General features: G+C 39.7%; 1 protein-coding gene across 1 annotated transcript; it reads right to left on the bottom strand.

Moving 5' to 3' along the window:
* Positions 1–373: 373 nt before the first annotated feature.
* On the bottom strand, positions 374–17381 carry TMF1 (TATA element modulatory factor 1). Its single transcript, XM_059479944.1, has 17 exons — positions 17166–17381; positions 13900–15140; positions 12944–13047; positions 11952–12078; positions 10972–11077; positions 10189–10331; positions 9355–9521; positions 9047–9203; positions 8505–8597; positions 7710–7866; positions 6777–6969; positions 6404–6473; positions 6231–6323; positions 5159–5269; positions 4622–4768; positions 4187–4312; positions 374–3294 (listed from the first exon to the last, which is right to left on the bottom strand). The coding sequence occupies exons 1-17, from the start codon at positions 17305–17307 to the stop codon at positions 3151–3153; spliced, it is 3321 nt and encodes a 1106-aa protein (XP_059335927.1). The 5' UTR covers positions 17308–17381; the 3' UTR covers positions 374–3150.
* Positions 17382–17668: the final 287 nt, after the last annotated feature.

The raw sequence follows: 17668 nt of genomic DNA, 5'->3' as shown, positions 1-17668 counted from the left end.
CTCCCCACAGCCCAGAGCTCCTCTCCCCTCGTTGCCAGGTGGGAAACGAGGAACAAACGCTCAGCCCGAGCCAGGAAACCGAGAGAACGCGGCGCTGACCCCGCAGGGACACCGCTTACCTGAATAAAGGAAATTAGTCTGGATTTCACATCATCCACGACCCCATCGCTGCGGTGCATTTAGAAATAAAGCAGCCCCTCGTACATAAATACCCACGGTACCGCAAGACTTCTACTGCCATCTGTACCTGTAGTTAACTATATCTGGTATCTTCTACCTTAAGTAATATTTTCCTTTCACAGCACTAGGATCACACCCATCCACCCACCCTCCCCAGAATTATTTTTAAGTCATTTCTCAAAGAGAACCAGAGCACACTGTTAGCAGAAAATTTTATTTTATGCTGGCCCGTGCTTTATACAGTTTATACATATTTTACAACTAGAAACCAAAGGGTTCAATTTCACTGTGATAACCATTTCACCTCTTATTAAGGATCATTATAGCCCTTAGTAAAATGTAAGCACATAAATTACAACATGGAGCAGGAAAAAAACCCAAAAAACTAACCCTTCTTTCATGTGAATTTGACATGGGATTTTGAACACGAGCTCCTAAAGGAAGTGAGTACCAGAGTAATCTATTCCACATCCACAGAGGCCTTTCCATCAGCAATTCAGCTCCCTCTGAACACTAGAGTAACCTTTAAATAACATTTTTCATACTTGCTTATCCAGTGAAAATGAGAGCTAAATTAGTTACTTTCAAAAGGATGTTCTAAAATAATAAATCTAGACAAAAGTGAGTACAAGAATTCTACCCTAATTCCTTTCATTTTGCACATTACTCTTCTAGGCAATCTCATTTAGAGCATTGAATTGTGTTCAAGCAGACATTAATGTTTCTTCAAAACAAGCACAGATCAAAGATGAGCAAACCAGAATATTTCAAAGTCTATGTTACCTTCCAACAGCCACTTTGTTTTCTAAGGCTTTGATGATTAAGACACAGAAGGCCATCTGATTCTCAGGTGTTATTAAAGATTGCACTACAAGGGAATATAGAATCCAAAAATAATCAATACAAATATTTACATCTACTTTAATGAGATTTAAAAATCTAATACCTTTTGTGTTTTTACATCTAAAACAGTTAATGCTGATTGCATGTTAAAATTTCCCTTTTACCTAAGCTCTTGTAAACAAGATAGCCCAAGACATACTCAGAACTGTCAGTCCTTCAGGACTATAAAATAATTTATTTTTCTTTGCTGCATTTGTCTGCCAAGATCATAAAAAAAGGTGAAAACCAGGAAGTTATTGATTAGCTGTAGTAGACAAAACAGAATTTCTAATCTTTGACCATCACAAAGAGTTGTTTTCTTAAGAAAAGGCTCAACTAACCCTTGTACATCATAATTCTAAATCAGTAAAATTCCAGCAAGTGTTTTAATAGGGACTGATTTTTGCTTAGGTTTGATTGGTTTAGGGTTTTCCAGAAACTTTGAGCAACCAACCATGCTTTAATATGAAGGCAAAGTGTTAAATTCTGAGGTTTTTAGAAGAAAAATCATACCACCATGGTTTCCAAAACTGAAATGAAGACAAGAGGGTAATTCCCTCCCATCTCCCAATGAAAAAAAAATATAAAAGGAAGGGAAAAAAGTATTTTTATTAAAGCAGTTAGAAATTTCTATGACAGATGGGGAGTTACAACAAATTTAAGTGTTCTGGCTCTATGGTTTTAATGAAATCCTCACAGAGTAACTGCCTGAATCTCAAATCAGACTGGGATTTTCCATGAACATTCCCTTGCTTGTGTATTTATTCAGTGAGGAATAAATCCTTAACACCCATAGTAAAATCATATTACCAAGAGGCATTTCTGCAGAAGCAACTCCTCATCTTCACATCTTTTGTGTGTCAGGCCACCAAATACACAAGCAGGGAAAGAGTTCCCAAATTACAACATGCACTGGTCTGGGAAAAAAAAATCTCTCCCAACAGAGGCACTGGTGTGATAAGCAAAGAATTTCAACTGCCCAGTATTTCACACGAGTAGGTTCTGAGATGCAGCAAAATATTTGCTCTCTGGAATGCAGAGAGGAAGACACAGCTCCTTCTCAGCATACCCAAGGGTCCCATTAAACATTTCCTCTGACATTACCAAAAATGCAGCTCAGCTCCAAGTCATGTGAGTGCTGTTTGGCCAATACCTTGCTGAAGGAATGGCATGAGAAATACTCTGCAGCCACTGGAGACTTGCTCTATTATTAAGCCACAGTTCAGTGTTACAAGAAGTCTAACCCTTGCTACTTATATAAAAGGAACCATGAGATCTGCAGCAATTTATTTTTAAAAAATCAGTTTCCTGCATTCTTCTGAACTGTTCTAGCTACTGGTAAAAATCAGCTACTAAATCTAGAACAGATATTTAACAGCTGAGATTTCTGGTGTTAAAAGTTGAACACATTAATCATTACAAGCAGAGCTGCTGTCTCCAGACTACTCAAGCAATATACAAGATGAAGCTGTAATTTGAAGTCTCATCTGAGTCTCACACTCTGCTTTAGAGGACTTAGTGTAAAGAAGTCAGACTAATCTGATTTGTCTAAGAATAATCACCCTGACAGGTTCAGATGTTGTAAGCACAAATCTAAGATTTTCTGTCATAAAAATATCCACCAGGTATGCTTCAGACAGCAAGTCCCTGCTACTTAGTTATTAAAAATTACCTGATGAGATTTTAGAAAAACTCATATGAACACTTGAGACAGACTTCTAAAGTGATTTTCACAAGTTTACAGAGATTATGAATCAAGGGCTGCTTTAGTACTACTCATGCCTTCCAGTGCTGTCTCCGAAGGTAACAACCAAAATTTCTGCTGTTTATGTAAAATGGCCCACCATTTAGCAAAAACTTAAATAAAGGGATGACTGAAGAAAAAAAATTAAATATTGCACAAATAATTTAACTGCAGACAGAACAGGACACTTAAAGCATTGATTCTTCTGTCAACATATGAACTCTATTATATAGTCACATTTTCTATAATACAGGGTTTTTTTACAGGACATTTAAATTCAGCATTTACATACACAGTTATCTTTACAGTCTGTCACCATACAATGCTAACAGTTCCACCAGGAATTAATTCTGTCTCTGTTTTAAAAGTTCATCTATTTGAGTCTTGTACATGTTTTTCACATCTTCCAGATCCAGCCGGAGCTCCTCAGCCTCCTCTGCCTTCTCCCCATACATCTGGAGAATGGTGTTGTACCTCTGATCCAAGTCCTGCAAGGATTTTAACACAGAGTTATCTCACTGCTTCTTATTCTCAGCTTCAAACAAGCTGCTCTGGACAGTGTTTTACACTGCCAGGGGAAATAAAAGCAGCACCACCTCAAAGTGTAACCACAGTGCAGCACTCAGTAAACTTCAAAAGTACTTTGTGCTTTGAATACAGCTGGATTTATATTCTAGATGTTAAAGGAAGATATTCCAAACATCATAAAAAGAATTAGTGCTGACTTCAGAAGACATACTGAAGCACCTTCAAGTTCAATTGCTATAAGCATTAAAAAGTTAGAAAACTGCAGTGTTTTACTACAGGAATGACCAGTTTGGGAAATGGCAAAAACTGAACATTCTGTATTCAAAAATTATTTCAGAACTTTTGAAATATTTCAATTTAAATTCTTAAACATCCAATTATTTGTCCTATTTCTATACACGTATCTCTACTGGACATATATTCAGCTGGACACATATTCATACATTTCCATTTCTGTATATGTATCTCCACTGGACATATATTCAGCTTCTGCATCAACCTCATCAACCCATGCTATTTATCAAAACCCTTCCTCTACTAAAAAATCCAGTTCCAGCCAAGTTCCTAAATGATAGAAACAAAAATGGTTTCTCCCTGGTTTAGCACACAGTCTTATGCACAGCACATGTTTCCAACAACTGTGTTTAGAAGTGACTCCCTAACCATGGAGTGGGCATTTTTAGATTCTATTATATATAAAATAAAATATTTTAAAAAACCATCAAAAACCGGGCTCTTCAGTCACTTATGCTTAGGGACAAATTTGAATATATTCCTAAACTGATAGGGCTACTCCTAAAGAAATGCAATTATCTACATTTTACTATGGATTTACACCAGAAATGCACTTACCTTTAACTGTGTGCGTAATTTGGGTACTTCCTTCACTTTTTCTTCAAGTTCATCATTTTGATTTGTTAATTTAACCAGCTCTTCTGCCATTATTGATCGAGTTTTCTCCAGGTTTCCAATTTCCAGCTAGGGTAAACACACATAACAAGGAGAAGAAGGAAAGAATTTACTGTATTTATAAAACAACATATCAAAATACAAGTAATTAAGGTTTATTCTTAACCAGTCTGTGAAACAGCACATCTTAGATCCACTCTCACTTTCTTCTTAAACCTCAGTATCCTGGATATTTTACTTTTCAGACAGACAGGTTTTCTGGATAGGTCCTTGCCAAAACAAAAAAGGAACCAACAAATTCTTCTTGTGCTCATCCCTACACAGCTGTGCTGGTTCACAGAGATCTTGTAACACACACCAAGCTTTCTGAAAAGATACCTGTAGATGTGAAATCTCTCCTTCTCTTAGTTTTAGCTGTGACTGAAGGTTTTCAATTACACTTGAACCTGATCCCATCCTTATTGCATCATAGAGATTGCTGCCACTGGTAGTTATTGGTCCAAATGAGTGGTCATGAGGATCATCCTACAAACAGAAGGTTAGAGAAGCTGAAAATTAGAGAAAAACATGGCCAGTTTAGAATCTGCCCTAAAAGATTCCTAAATATGGCATAACTTAAGATTTAAAATACACTGTGCTAGGCAAGCATTTCAATGCTTAAAGCTTGTTTTCAAGGGCTGTGCCCTAAACCAGGAGTGCAAGTAAAAATAAATCAATTTTAATTGTATGTTTTACAGTCACAGACATCTTGTGAGCAGATTTTAGATGTTTCTGCACAGGATGTTACCTTGTCTAAGGCCAATACACTCTTGAAAAGAGTCATTTTCTGTGTTACTAGAAGCTCTTGAGGAGGGAAGTAAGTGAAGTAAGTGGTCTGTCAAGAAGAAAAAAGGCATTATAGGTGATCTATCCTACCTGGGAGAGGAAAGAGGTCTGAAGACCTGCCATGTCCACCCCACTTATGGAACTGGAGCGGGACATTGACGGTGTACTTGATACAGTTTCTACTGTGAAGGTCTTTCGGTCCTTAAAAACAAACAAAGACATCCAATATCACCAGTTAGAAAAAGAAAAAACCTTCACAACAGGCTAAAAGAAATTCTATAAATAGTCTCCTTTTTTCCACCAACAACTACAGAATACACTGTGATAGATTTTTTACTTGCCCCATACCTAAAATATATGAAAGTTCACCAGCAAAGAATTTCTGTGCTGTAACAGCCCATCTTAAAGATCTTGGACCTTTCAGGAAATTTAGACAGAAGCTGCAAATTACACCAAAAAAAGGTTCTCTTTCAAGTAGTCAAAAGAGACTCAGAGGCAGTTTTGAACATCCAAGTGTATCACAGAAAGACATCTCACATGCAGAAGATCATATCTTAGAATGAAGATTAAGGCCTTTTTCTTCTTTTTAAATAAAGTGTATGGATTAAATTCCAGGATTTTTCACATGCTAATAATTTACTGATACCTCTTCAAAACTGCCCCCCTTTTCCAGGCAACATCTACAAGCATGCTAACCTCTGAAGGGGAAAGCACTTAGATTTCAGGACTGGAGACAGTAAGAAACAAACAACAGAAATAGTTTTACTGAATACGAACTGCTAATTAGTGGTAATGAATTTAATGACTATTGAGGATTGTTCTGTGACTTGTGACTTCAGCTGGAAAGCATGTGGAACATTGCACACTGAAACAAAACAGGAATTCAGTGGAAGCAATGCTGGTAAGTCTGAGCAAAGGAAACAAGTAGCTTCAGAAGACAAAGGATCCAAGAGAGCTCAAAGAACACAAAGGATTAAGACAACAATCCATATTTTACCTCTTCTCATGTTAAATAGACTATTTCTCAAAACTTAGTTCAGTGAGCCTTACACAACACCTATTTCACTGGAAAGACACTGCCAGCCACTAAAAGTTTCAGGTATAGATGTCTACTAAAATAAAGACAATATCTGTAAGACTTATAAATGTTAGGTTTTGGCACCTTCTCCTTTGCTGCTTCTTGGACAAGAACAGCCTTCTTCCTCTCCTGTTCAACCTTCATCTTCTCCATTTCTAACTGAGTAGCCAGCAGTGCCTGCAAAGAGAAATAAAAGCTGTTAATCTGCTAGCTCAGATTTCAAGCATAACAGAGATTAAAGCTGAACTAGGCAATACCTTTTCTTTCTTTGCATCTTCCAAGGTTTTTGCATACTCATCCTTGAGCCCTTCTAGTTCAACCTCATACCTACAGGGAGGAAGGAAAGAGGTAAAGTTAATAAATATGTTATTAAGTATAATAATAATAATATATAATAATAAATAATTAATAAGGATTCTCCATTCTACTCCCTGTATATTCTGATGCTTTAAAAACAAACACAGCTGCAAGGCTACAAATTGTTATCAATGTAACATTTTTTAATCTTTAAAATGAAACAAACTATCCACAACTTCTTTTTGTAACATTGTGCCAACACTTTGCACAGTCACATCAACATTCCATTTCCCTACATTAAAAAGAAATGCTGTTAACCAAAAATGAACTCACCTGCTGTTCTCATTTTCCATTTTCTTTAATTTGTTTCTCTCCACTTCCAGCTGAGCCTGAAGACGGGTATTTTCTTGCCTTAAAAGACTATTTTGAGATTCAGAAGAAGACATCTGAATTTTATTAGCAAGAAGCTCCTCTGTAGCAGCCCGTTCTCTCTCAGCAGCTGCTGCTAGAAGAGTTTGGGACTCCCCTAATAGTAAGAAAGAACACGGAATTTAACCTTTTTTGATCAAATATCTAGAATATCAGCCACTTACTTATATATCAAAATTGAATTTGAGATTTTTTTTTATATGCAACTAATCTTTCTTAAAAAATACATCTTGTTTTCTTTTGTAAAGGAAATGAAACATTTTCCACACACAGAGGATCAAAGCAATGCAGAATGAATAGATTTCAGACTCTTTCAGAATGCAGTATACAACTACAGATTGCTTCCAGAAAGGAAACAATTTCTTTGGGCTTTTAATGTATTTTTCATTTAAAACAATAAGTTACTACTGTATCAAACAATATATAATCAGCTATGCAGGTAAGTGATATGTATCATCATACAATATATGTACACATATTGATAATATAATGCAATATAATATCATCATAACATGATGACACAGTATGTGTATCATCACCTAGTCAGGTAAGTGATTCCAAACTTTACAATTGGGAATCTCAGCATCAGGCTGGAATACTTTCAGTGTCTCAATGCCCTAAGGTGCTGTGAGGACATGTACACCTTACAGTCTCATGTTACAGAGTGTTTTACCTGTCCAAGAACCTTGGCATAACCCCCCAGACCATTTCCTTACAGGAAAGCATTTGGTGCTCCTCTCTCCTGATCCACCATCTACACTTTGGGCAAGTGTTAATTAAGCCCTTGACATTTACCTTCCCACATCTCTCATCTTCACCCAGAGCCTCCCACCTTACCCAGCCTGTCAGAAAGGTTCTTCTCCAGTTTCTCCCAAGCAGAGGTCTGGGCTCCCAGCGTGGCCTGCAGGTTCTCTATCTGCCTCAGCAGGGGCCGTGTAGCAGAGGTCACACTTTGGCTCAGCTCTTGGTTCCTGCTCTCTGCTTCCTGAAGTCTCTGAAATCACAAATCAAATATAATTTAAATCATATGATGGACTGAAAGATTTGTATGATGGATTGGAAGATTCATTCATAGAGTTCATCTAAATAAATAGCAGCTGCTTTACATTCTAAGATTACTGCTTTACAATCTCATGTTCATGTGCTTCAAACTCAAAGTGTGAAATTCCAGGAGAGAAGTAAAACATTTTTAGATACATAACAGAGCAAGGGCCCAAAAATTCCAGAGCTCTGGATATAATTTGAAATATTTTGGCAACCATCTATACTCTGACCCTTAAGAACAATAAAAATATTCTTAAGAAGCAGATAAAGATCATCCATAGTGCATTTGCCAACAATTTTAGACAACTATCAAAAAATTAATGTCTGTATTTTGTCTCATATTAAAAAAGGACAGCATTCTATTTAAGAGACATAATAGAAAACTAAGATAACTTTTTCCACTATGTGATTTAAAAAAACATTTCCATTAACATTTTTATTGCTCCTCTGTAAAGGACAACCAGTGCAGGTAACAAGGAAAACAAAGCCTCTCTTTCAGGCTGTTCATGCCATGGTAGCATTTTATTTTTGGGTTTTTAGAAGTCCTCCTTGCAGGTGCAAGTGGGCATCATCTGTTTATTCCAGTACCTGTTGTAGTTCACCAATTTCCTGCCGTAAATAATCTTCTTTTCTTGCTGCCTGCTGCTCTGCACGTTGCAGTGCCAGCCTCAGGTCTGCCACCTAAATAAACAAGAAATTGTTGCTAAACTCTTGCCAAAAGTTCTATCATCACCTATTCCTTGCCACAGTCCCACACCATTTTCAAACAGTGATATGTTTGTCTACAAGTAAAAGCTTCATTTTTGCACGTACACAAACAGTTACACTGATTTATTTATCACTAAAAATTCTAACAGGTAAGAGTACCACAAACTTAATATAGAGCCTGTCAAAGTAATTTAATCTAGATAGGTAAAATTATAAATACTTTTAAATAAAATTAGTATTTTAAAGGTTAACACAAGCAATCCATGAATAAATATGGAACAAGTTCCACAGGGAAGAAATCCTCTGGGTATTTGCTAAGTACACAAAAACGAGTTCCACCTGGTGCATTCCATCAGGTGCACACAGCAGTCAGTGCAGTCACCTGTTGATTTACAGAGTTTATTGCTGCATTTCAGACCCACCTGGATTGCCAAAGCTTCCTGCTGCTGCCGAGCCTCCTCCTGGGCCTTTTCCAGTGCTAACCCAAGCTCCTCCTTGGCCTTCATCTCCCGACTCAGGGCTGCTTCCTGAGCCTCACTGTCCTTTGTGGCATTAGCTTTATGAAGATCTGCAACTTCCCTGAGAAGAAAGAACCAAAGAAAGAAATAAACAAACCTCAGTACATTTAAATGCCAACAGCAACTTGGAAAGTAACTTTGTTCCATTTAAATATTTCACAAGCATTGCACAACAAAGAGCCATAATCTGAAGGTGTGATTGTTTTGCTTACTTGTAGGCACTGTCGAGTGCTGCCTGCACACTCCTGTTCCTTTCTTCAAGTTCCTCCACTTGTGCCTGAAGTTTAGTAAGGTCCTTTTCTTGCCTCTCCACAACACTGTTCAGCTGTTTAATGCTGTCTCGATGCTGCTTCTCAAGGTCCTCCTTGCCATCAAGCACCTGTCAGGGCAGACAGGAAACATGAAACAAACCCCAGGACATGGGGCTGACAGCACTGCCTGAGGACAGGGACAACAGTGGCAGCCAGTTTGGGATAAGTGGCTAAACCCATCTAACACCTGGCAGAAAGAGAAAGGTTTTGCTTCCCTGCCTTGCCCAGAGGAGGGAGCTGCTTTACACCACCACTTCACACAACTCCACATCCTGGGTCTGAAATTTGTAAAATCTTGACTCAATCACTAACTGTCCAAATTTTGGTGGTGCAGGTTTTCCAGCTCACATGGTAACAGCAGTGCAAGTGCAAACAAACAGCTCAGAAGGTCCCTCACTGCAGTTTTACAAGGAATACATATATAAATCACAACTCAGTGCTCCAATCATGTGAGATGGTGAAAGCCTGGCACAGATTGCTCAGAGAAACTGGGACTACCCCATCCCTGGCAGTGTACAAGGCTGGATGGGGCTTGGAGCAGCCTGGGACAGTGGAAGGGGATGGCACTGGATGGGCTTTAGGCTCCCTTCCAACCCAAACCATTCTGGGATTCTATGAAATAGAGAAGTCTCCAGAAAACAAAAAAAAAATGTCAATTTATCAAGAGCCTTCCCAAAAGGCTATTTTGCAGCTAACATAAAAACTTCTAAACAAAAATTTCAACAACTATCTCACCTGTTTTAAATGCTGCAACTCCTCTTCCAATTCCTTAATCCTCTTGCTCTGTTTTGTGTTAATATTTTCTCTCTCTTTCTCTTTGGCTCTTAATTTCTTAATAATGTTGGAATTCTGCAGCTGCTGTTTAGAAAGCTTTTCTCCTGTGAAGAAATTGAACATGAAGCCAGTGCATATTGATGATATCCTATGGATTGTCTCTATTCACACCAAATTTGCTCTTTAGCTTAATGAAAATAATACTACAGTAAATATGGAAATACTTATTCTTACAATTTTTCATGCAAGTTCTTAAATTTAAATATATCTTATCCTGAGATATCTTTGCTACACTGAGCTACAGTGAGAGAGGATAGGATGTAAAAGGCTTTGAAAATGAAGCAAGTGAGCTCATCACGTTAGAAAAAATATTATCTTCTCATTTAGTATCTATATTTCAATTCCAAAATTAAGAAGTATTGAAGGAGACACTATAGAAATGCCATGAACAATGCCCTCATTAGATTTCTTCTGCATGGAACATGGAATGCTGTTCTGCACATGCTGGTTTTATCCCTCAGCAGCTTTTAATGCATCTTGTAGGAATCACCTCTGCAGCCACCTGTACCTGCCAGACCCCTCCTGTTACACTTTGCTATTCACTAAATGCTTAAAACATTCAGACACATTCAACAGGCTTCAAATTTAGCACTTTTTTCCCACACAACAAGGCTTGTGTGCAAGGCCACCACATTTCAAACTATCCTACACATTTCTACTACCAAAAAAAAAATTAATTCTCACCTTCCTCCATTAATCCTTTGATTTGCTCTTCTTTTTCTTTCAATAATTCAGCAGTTTCATTGGTATTAAGTCTAGTAGCCAATTCCTCTTTAACAGTCTTTACTTCCTAAATAATAGGATAAAATACTTAAGATTGTTTATTAAAATACATGGAGGGAAAAACACAGAGTGAGCTACACTGATTACCTTTTCCTTCTGCCCTTCCTCTCACAAGACTTTGCTTGGAAAACAATTTAGGTTGGAAGGGAACTCTGGAGATTATCTGATCAAAACAGATTGCTCAGAGCCTTATTGCATCAAGTTTTAAAAACCTCCAAGGATTGAAACTCTGTAAATCCTCTGTACAATTTGTTCTAACTTCCCCATCAATTCAATTTTCTTGAAACTTTTGCAATAGAGAAAAACCAACCTGTCCTATTCACACATAGCAACTGAATAATTTTTCTAGTTCAACTCACTGCTGTGTTAACACAGTGACAAACAGCTGAAAAATATTTGTTTTTCAGTCAGATTTGAGTTTCCTCTCTGCATTAAGCTACAGAAATTAAATGCTGTGACACCAGGTCAAGAACATTTAAAGCTCAAACTTTGCTGCTGTAGATTTCTTTGCTTGTTCCAAATCAATCTGCCATCAGCCCTTAATTTTCCTCCCAGCTAATCCTCTAAAGAAGCCATTCCCATTCTTCACCCCTTCCTCACATCTCCCTCACCAATGCAAATAATTATTTGGTACAAGGTGAATGAGAGCACACATTAAATCTCTTTTTTCCCAATTAAATGAGTTCCCCAAGCTGGTTCACAGCATGGATGCAAGAACACAGATTTGAACACCAAGCAGCCTGGATGGCTGGAAACAGCTCATGCTGGTCACTACCAGCCTCATGATTCTCCCTGGGTTAATATTAATTGCTTTTCCTCAAGAAATTCAATTGTGTCATAAACTAATAAATATTAATTTCATGAAAAAACAGCCAAATCACCTTTTTAGCTGCATCTCTCTCTTTGCAGGCTAGCTGGAGCTTCTTCTCAGCATCTGCAATTCGCTGAGCAAATTCCTCTTTAAGAGATGAAAGGCTGCTGCTCTCTTCTTTCATTCTAAACATTTCACTGCATTCAAAATTAATATTTCAGAACACTTGCATGGGTATGTGACACTCCAAACAGTTTGCAACAAGTTGTCTTAAATGCTTTTCAGAAGTATTTTACTTTTATTACACATGATATGGTAAAGTCAAAAAACCTCACAGCTGTATCAGAAGTCCTAATCAAAGCCCTTTATCAATTCAGTAGTTTACCCATGAAAACAACTAAATGCTTGATTTAGCTTAAATGTTTTCTCCTTGAAAAAGTCCTTTTTAGTTAACCATAATCTGTATCATATAAAGGGTAAATTATTTAATCTATTTTTTAAGTTAGGATCAATTTGGTCATTAAAAACCAGCATCATATATCTGTAAATTTTATAACTCAATATTTGATCAGAGCTGGTAAATACAACTTTCCACTTTTTCCCCTTTTAACTTAACCAAATGAAACAATAATTTCAGGTTTTCCCCTACAACCAGCCCTTCTTCCATAGTGTCCCTGCCTACATTTCAGTCAACAAATTGCTTAATAAATCAGGTTCCTCCCTCTGTATCAGTAAAGTCAGTCTCTCTTAATAGCTGAATCCAGTCTTATGATAAAGATCTTTATTAGTGACCAAGACTGATTCTCCACATTTGTCATTCCTACTGCTTGCTTATTAAAAACTCTTTCCCCAGCCCCCTCCCAAAAGAGATTTTGGCTCCAAAAAATAACATGTCTTTAAAAAATCCCTTCACAGCACATGCCATCATTATTGCCACCTTTCCCAAACAGTGCACATCCCCTGTAACCTTTGCTCCAGTCACAAAGCTCCTTGTTTGATCTATTATCTAACATTTTATTACAGCAAAGTCAATTACAGCACTGAGTGCATTTTCATACTTACTCTTTGAGGTTATCATAAGCTTCTTCCAAGCGAGCCCTCTCTTTGCTAGTGCTTAATAACTGTATTTCCCTCTTCTCCAGCTTCTCAGTTAATGCATCAATCATCTGGACAAGGTTTTATAGATACAGAGCAGATTAATGGGACAATTAAAACACAGGAGGGGCAGGCTTTCCCTTCTCCTCCCTCCTATTCCCTCACAAGACTATTTAAAATTGAAGTGGTCCATGTTTCAGGAATTTGGGGCAGAAGTCAGTGAGGATTATCATGTTTCTGCCACACACCTGAACATAAAGACAACTGTTTTCTCTAGGTGTAGGAATCCTACTAAATCAGCACACGTGGCTCAAGTGAGTTCCTCAACAAAATCATCAGCTGTGATACAGTTTAATTTTACATGAAGCTTTTAACTAGAGCTGATAGTCTATAAAACTATGGCTTACATTAAACATGAAGACTCACAATGTTCTTTACAGAATAATTTCTGTAGGAAGGTCTCCTCTGTGAAGCATCAGCACAAAGCAGCAGAATACCCTCAGATGAGGGAGGAAAACTTTCATTCAGGGTCAAAAGCTTTTAGCTCACATCCTCAAAATAATTTCTTAATACCAGATTTTGGAAAGTTGAACATAGATAATACAAGAAAATATACAAATGTAAACACCAAAGAACTAAAATAACACATTTGACTTATTAGGCTTCCTGTTTGCCACCTCTACTCACAATTCACAACAATGACAACCAGGTGGGTCAGGTGAAACCCACAAGTATCTGATCAGAAATTTTACCAGTACTGTTCCACTGCAGGATATCAGGGACAGTTTTCTACAGGGTCAGATAGCTCAGCATTGATTAATTCATTCAAATAAGCTGATCTAAGAGATACAGGACAATGTAAGGGAATGTCAGGAGGCTCATTTGCAATTAAAAGGTGTGTTTGCAATACATGTTTTATTTACCTTTTTAAGCTCTTGCTTTTCAGTGTCCTGTTCTACCAATGGTTCCCCAGCATCCTGCTGGGGCTCGGCCTCCTCCTTCACCACCTGCTCTTCAACAGTTTGCACAGCAGCAACCAAAACAACATCTGGCTGCTCAGAATTAACAGGGGTTGCACTTCTCCCACTCTCTTCCATCTCAGCCTCCTCAGCATGCAGCACAGGAGCATCATTCAAGTTTTCAGATTTATTTTTCAGGGCGTCAACCGTTTCTGTCTTTGGCACGGAAGGACTGACAGCGACAGACGCCGAAGCAGAAGCCCTGCCTGATAACTCATCATCTGAATTTATTTCACTGACACTCCTGCTGTCCAAGGACTGCACACTGAATGAATCAATTCTTTCAAAGGCATCTGAGGAGCCACAGCTCTCAGTCATTTTCTGGAAGTCCTCTAAGCGATTATAATCCGCGCAGGCAGACGTGGACAGGAGCTGGAACGACGTCTGCATGAGGTGAAGGCTGGATTTGGAATCTGCAGCTTCTTGTCTGGAGCTTACTGAGCTCTCACTTATCACACTTTCGTGGTCCAGAACTTCAATATCACTGGTTGTGGAAGTGCCTGAGGAGAAGGTGCTGATGGGAGGTGATGGGGTATTGCTTTGTCTGTCCTCAGTCTTTCTCTCCTTCCCCTCCAAGCCCAGGTCTTTCGTGCCTGCTCCAAGGGGCTGAGCAGTGCCCTCGGGTGCACCCCCTGCTCCATCCCCTCCCACACTGGATTTTTCAGTAGGAGAATCTTCAGGTTCTTCAAAATTTAGAGCAGACACCTTTTTGTCAGTAGCTTCATTTGTGCTTGCTTCATGCTGGCCATCAGACTGAAGCACAGCATTCTCTTCCAATTTCTCCTTGGGAATATCAAGGCTTTTCAAGTCCAGGACAGCTCCAGAGGAATCCTTGACCTCTGTCTCTGCTGCCACTGGCCCTTCCAGCTGACTGGAGTGCTGAGACTCCTTCAAAGTGCTTTTCACCTCCTCTTTGGGTCGCTGTGATTTGGCTGGAGGCTTGGACACCACTGGGTTTTTCTGTATACTCTGAACATCTGTTGGAGAGAGAAAGGCACTGAAGAAGTTTTCAGATTCATCCACAACCGTCCTCCTCACAGGCTTTGTGATGGCTGTGGGTGACACTGGCTGGTGCTGGGGTTCTGTAGTTGAGTTCAAGCCCCAGGATGATGTGTCCCATCCTCCACTTATGAGAGAATTTGTTCCTAAAATAAAGGAAAAAAGGGAGATAGGCAAATAAACCCCACTTTGAAGGCTACAAGCAAAAGCAAAAATTCCTGCTTCCCTACAGTGAAAGGAGTGCAGGCAAAACAACATGAAAAGCTGTAGTTAGGAGAATTATACTGATTAAAAAGGAGGAAAAAATTACAAGGTCTTAAAAGTTATCTGCAAATAGCACATAAGCACTTCACACACCATTACAGAAGAAGGGGAAAACCTTTGAGTATTTGCAGCATTTACACTGTAAGAAGGGTTCTTGCCCTTCAGTTTCTGACAAGATTTCATTTTTCCTCATACACCAAGCATCAGCATGGAGCTGACAATAAAAATCAGCAGCAGCCCAGCTGAGAATTTTCCTCTTCTGCAGAGAAATACTGAATTGTTCAGTTCTGAAGCTACCCTAAAACAACATCAACAATTCCAATTATTGTATTTCTTGCAGCTTTTCCAGGACTTGTCAACAGCAAGAACAAGAATTTCAGCATCAAATTTCAGAAGCATCTGAAGTAAGAAAGAGAAGCCAAAAAACAGTATCCAATTTTGTACCTAAAATATAATCTGGGTAACATAACTATTTCAGGCTACTTAAAAACAAACTCACTCTAAACAGCAGCATCTATTAAAAACTGAGTTACAATATTTAAAGCTGGCTTCTACTTTCAGAACAGTTGATAGCTGTTGGCCTCAAATCCAAATAATTACTGTTTTCATTGCCCAAAATACTACAAACATGTGATTTATTACTACAAACATCTCACTTATTGCTACCTTGTCCATGATTCAACAGCTTCAGAAAAAGCTGATTTAACTGTAACATTCAGAACATATTTTGACATCTCTTAAGAACAAGAAGGTTTTCCCTCAAAACCAGATGCAGGCTGATCTTTGCTGCTCTTCTTATGAATTACAGAACTACCATAAATACTAAGACACAAATAAAATTTTAAAAATTTGGACAAGTCTAAAGCTTTGAGAAATTAAGCATGACAGAGTTTTCTATAAATAATTCATTTTAAGATGACACCAGACCACTTATATGATTGCCAAGCCCTCAAGGGGATAAAGACATCCAAAACTGACTTTGCTGAGCAACCGACCTGGAAAACATTTTCAGTTGCTACAGCTTTCAGTTTCAGAAATATCACTGCTGTGGCTTCACCTGGACATAACCTCCTCCTCCTCCAAATATGCGTAGTTTTTCTAGATACAGTTGTAGCAATGACACTAATTCCAGATTACTTCATTTCCCATATGTTGTTTATTATTATATTGAATTATTATTATTATTATTATTATTATTATTATTATTATTATTATTATTATTATTATTATTATTATTATTATTATTATTATTTTGGGGGCAGTTTCTAATACGAGGGCTCTTTTTGCTCTCTCCCTTTTAAACAGCAGCTTAGGGCTGACCATTCCTTCAGGCTCTCCATTAGCACACGCACAGGGGAGACACTTCCTCATAGCCATGACAACTTTTCCACCAGCACATTCCTTTCGACAGATGTTGGAGGATTATGAACTGGAAGCCACGAAAAGTGGAAATTTCATTTCGTTCACATGGACCAGACTTTCAGCTTCTCCTCTGCCCTCCCTGTTGCAGAGAGTGAATCCATGGAAGCCTCTGAAAACAGCATGATTTCCCCTTTTATATTACTGAGTTTTTACCAATTATTAGCCCCTCAGAAAACAAATATAAACAAATAACGTCTCGAGAAGCAGGGATATGAAGCTCAGTGCTACTTATGCGATAAAAGCAGGACACTGGTGACACCAGCCAGGCTCTGAGCTGAGCCTGCCCCGGCTTCGTGTCGGTGTCCCCCGGCACGGGAGGGAGCAGAACGCGGATAATTAAACCACAGGGGGCTCTGAATTATAAAACCCGGGGCGGCTTTGGGAGGAGGGCCGGTTAAACCTCGCCAGGGTAAGAAGAGACAGCGGAGGAGGCGGGCGAGGCTGGGGCCGCGAGGCTCGGCACGGCGGCCGGACCGAGCCCTTACCGTCACCGTAGTCGGGGATGACGGCGTCGGGCCAGGGGGTCTCCTCGGCCTGGATGTCCAGCACCCGGTCGATGGACTTCTGCGCCTGCGACAGCGCCTGCTTGGCGAAGCTGGACAGCTGCGAGGCGTTGAACCAGCTCATCCTCGGCGGCTCCGCAGCGCCCGTTCCCCAGGGCTGCCCCCGCTGCCGGCGGGGCCGGCGGGCTGGGCCGGGCGCGGCGCTGAGGGAGCGGAACGGAGCGGAGCGAGGGCCCCGCGCAGGCGCCGCCGGATCCACGTCGCACCCGGGCCCGGCGCAGCCGCGTCCGGCCCGGCACGTCCGGGAGGCGGGGCCGGGGCACCGCGCCCGCCCTCACAGCGCCTCCGGAGCTTCGGCTCAGCGGCTGAAGGGACCTAAACACCGTCCGGCTCCAGTCCCTGCCGTGGGCACACACACCTTCCGCTCCAAGCCCCAACTGACCCGGCCTGGAGCACTTCCAGGGGTGGGGCAGCCGCAGCTCCTC

The sequence above is a fragment of the Ammospiza nelsoni genome, chromosome 11 (genome assembly GCF_027579445.1).
Source record: "Ammospiza nelsoni isolate bAmmNel1 chromosome 11, bAmmNel1.pri, whole genome shotgun sequence".
Taxonomy (NCBI): domain Eukaryota; kingdom Metazoa; phylum Chordata; class Aves; order Passeriformes; family Passerellidae; genus Ammospiza; species Ammospiza nelsoni.
This window is presented reverse-complemented; position numbering and strand designations above follow the sequence as displayed.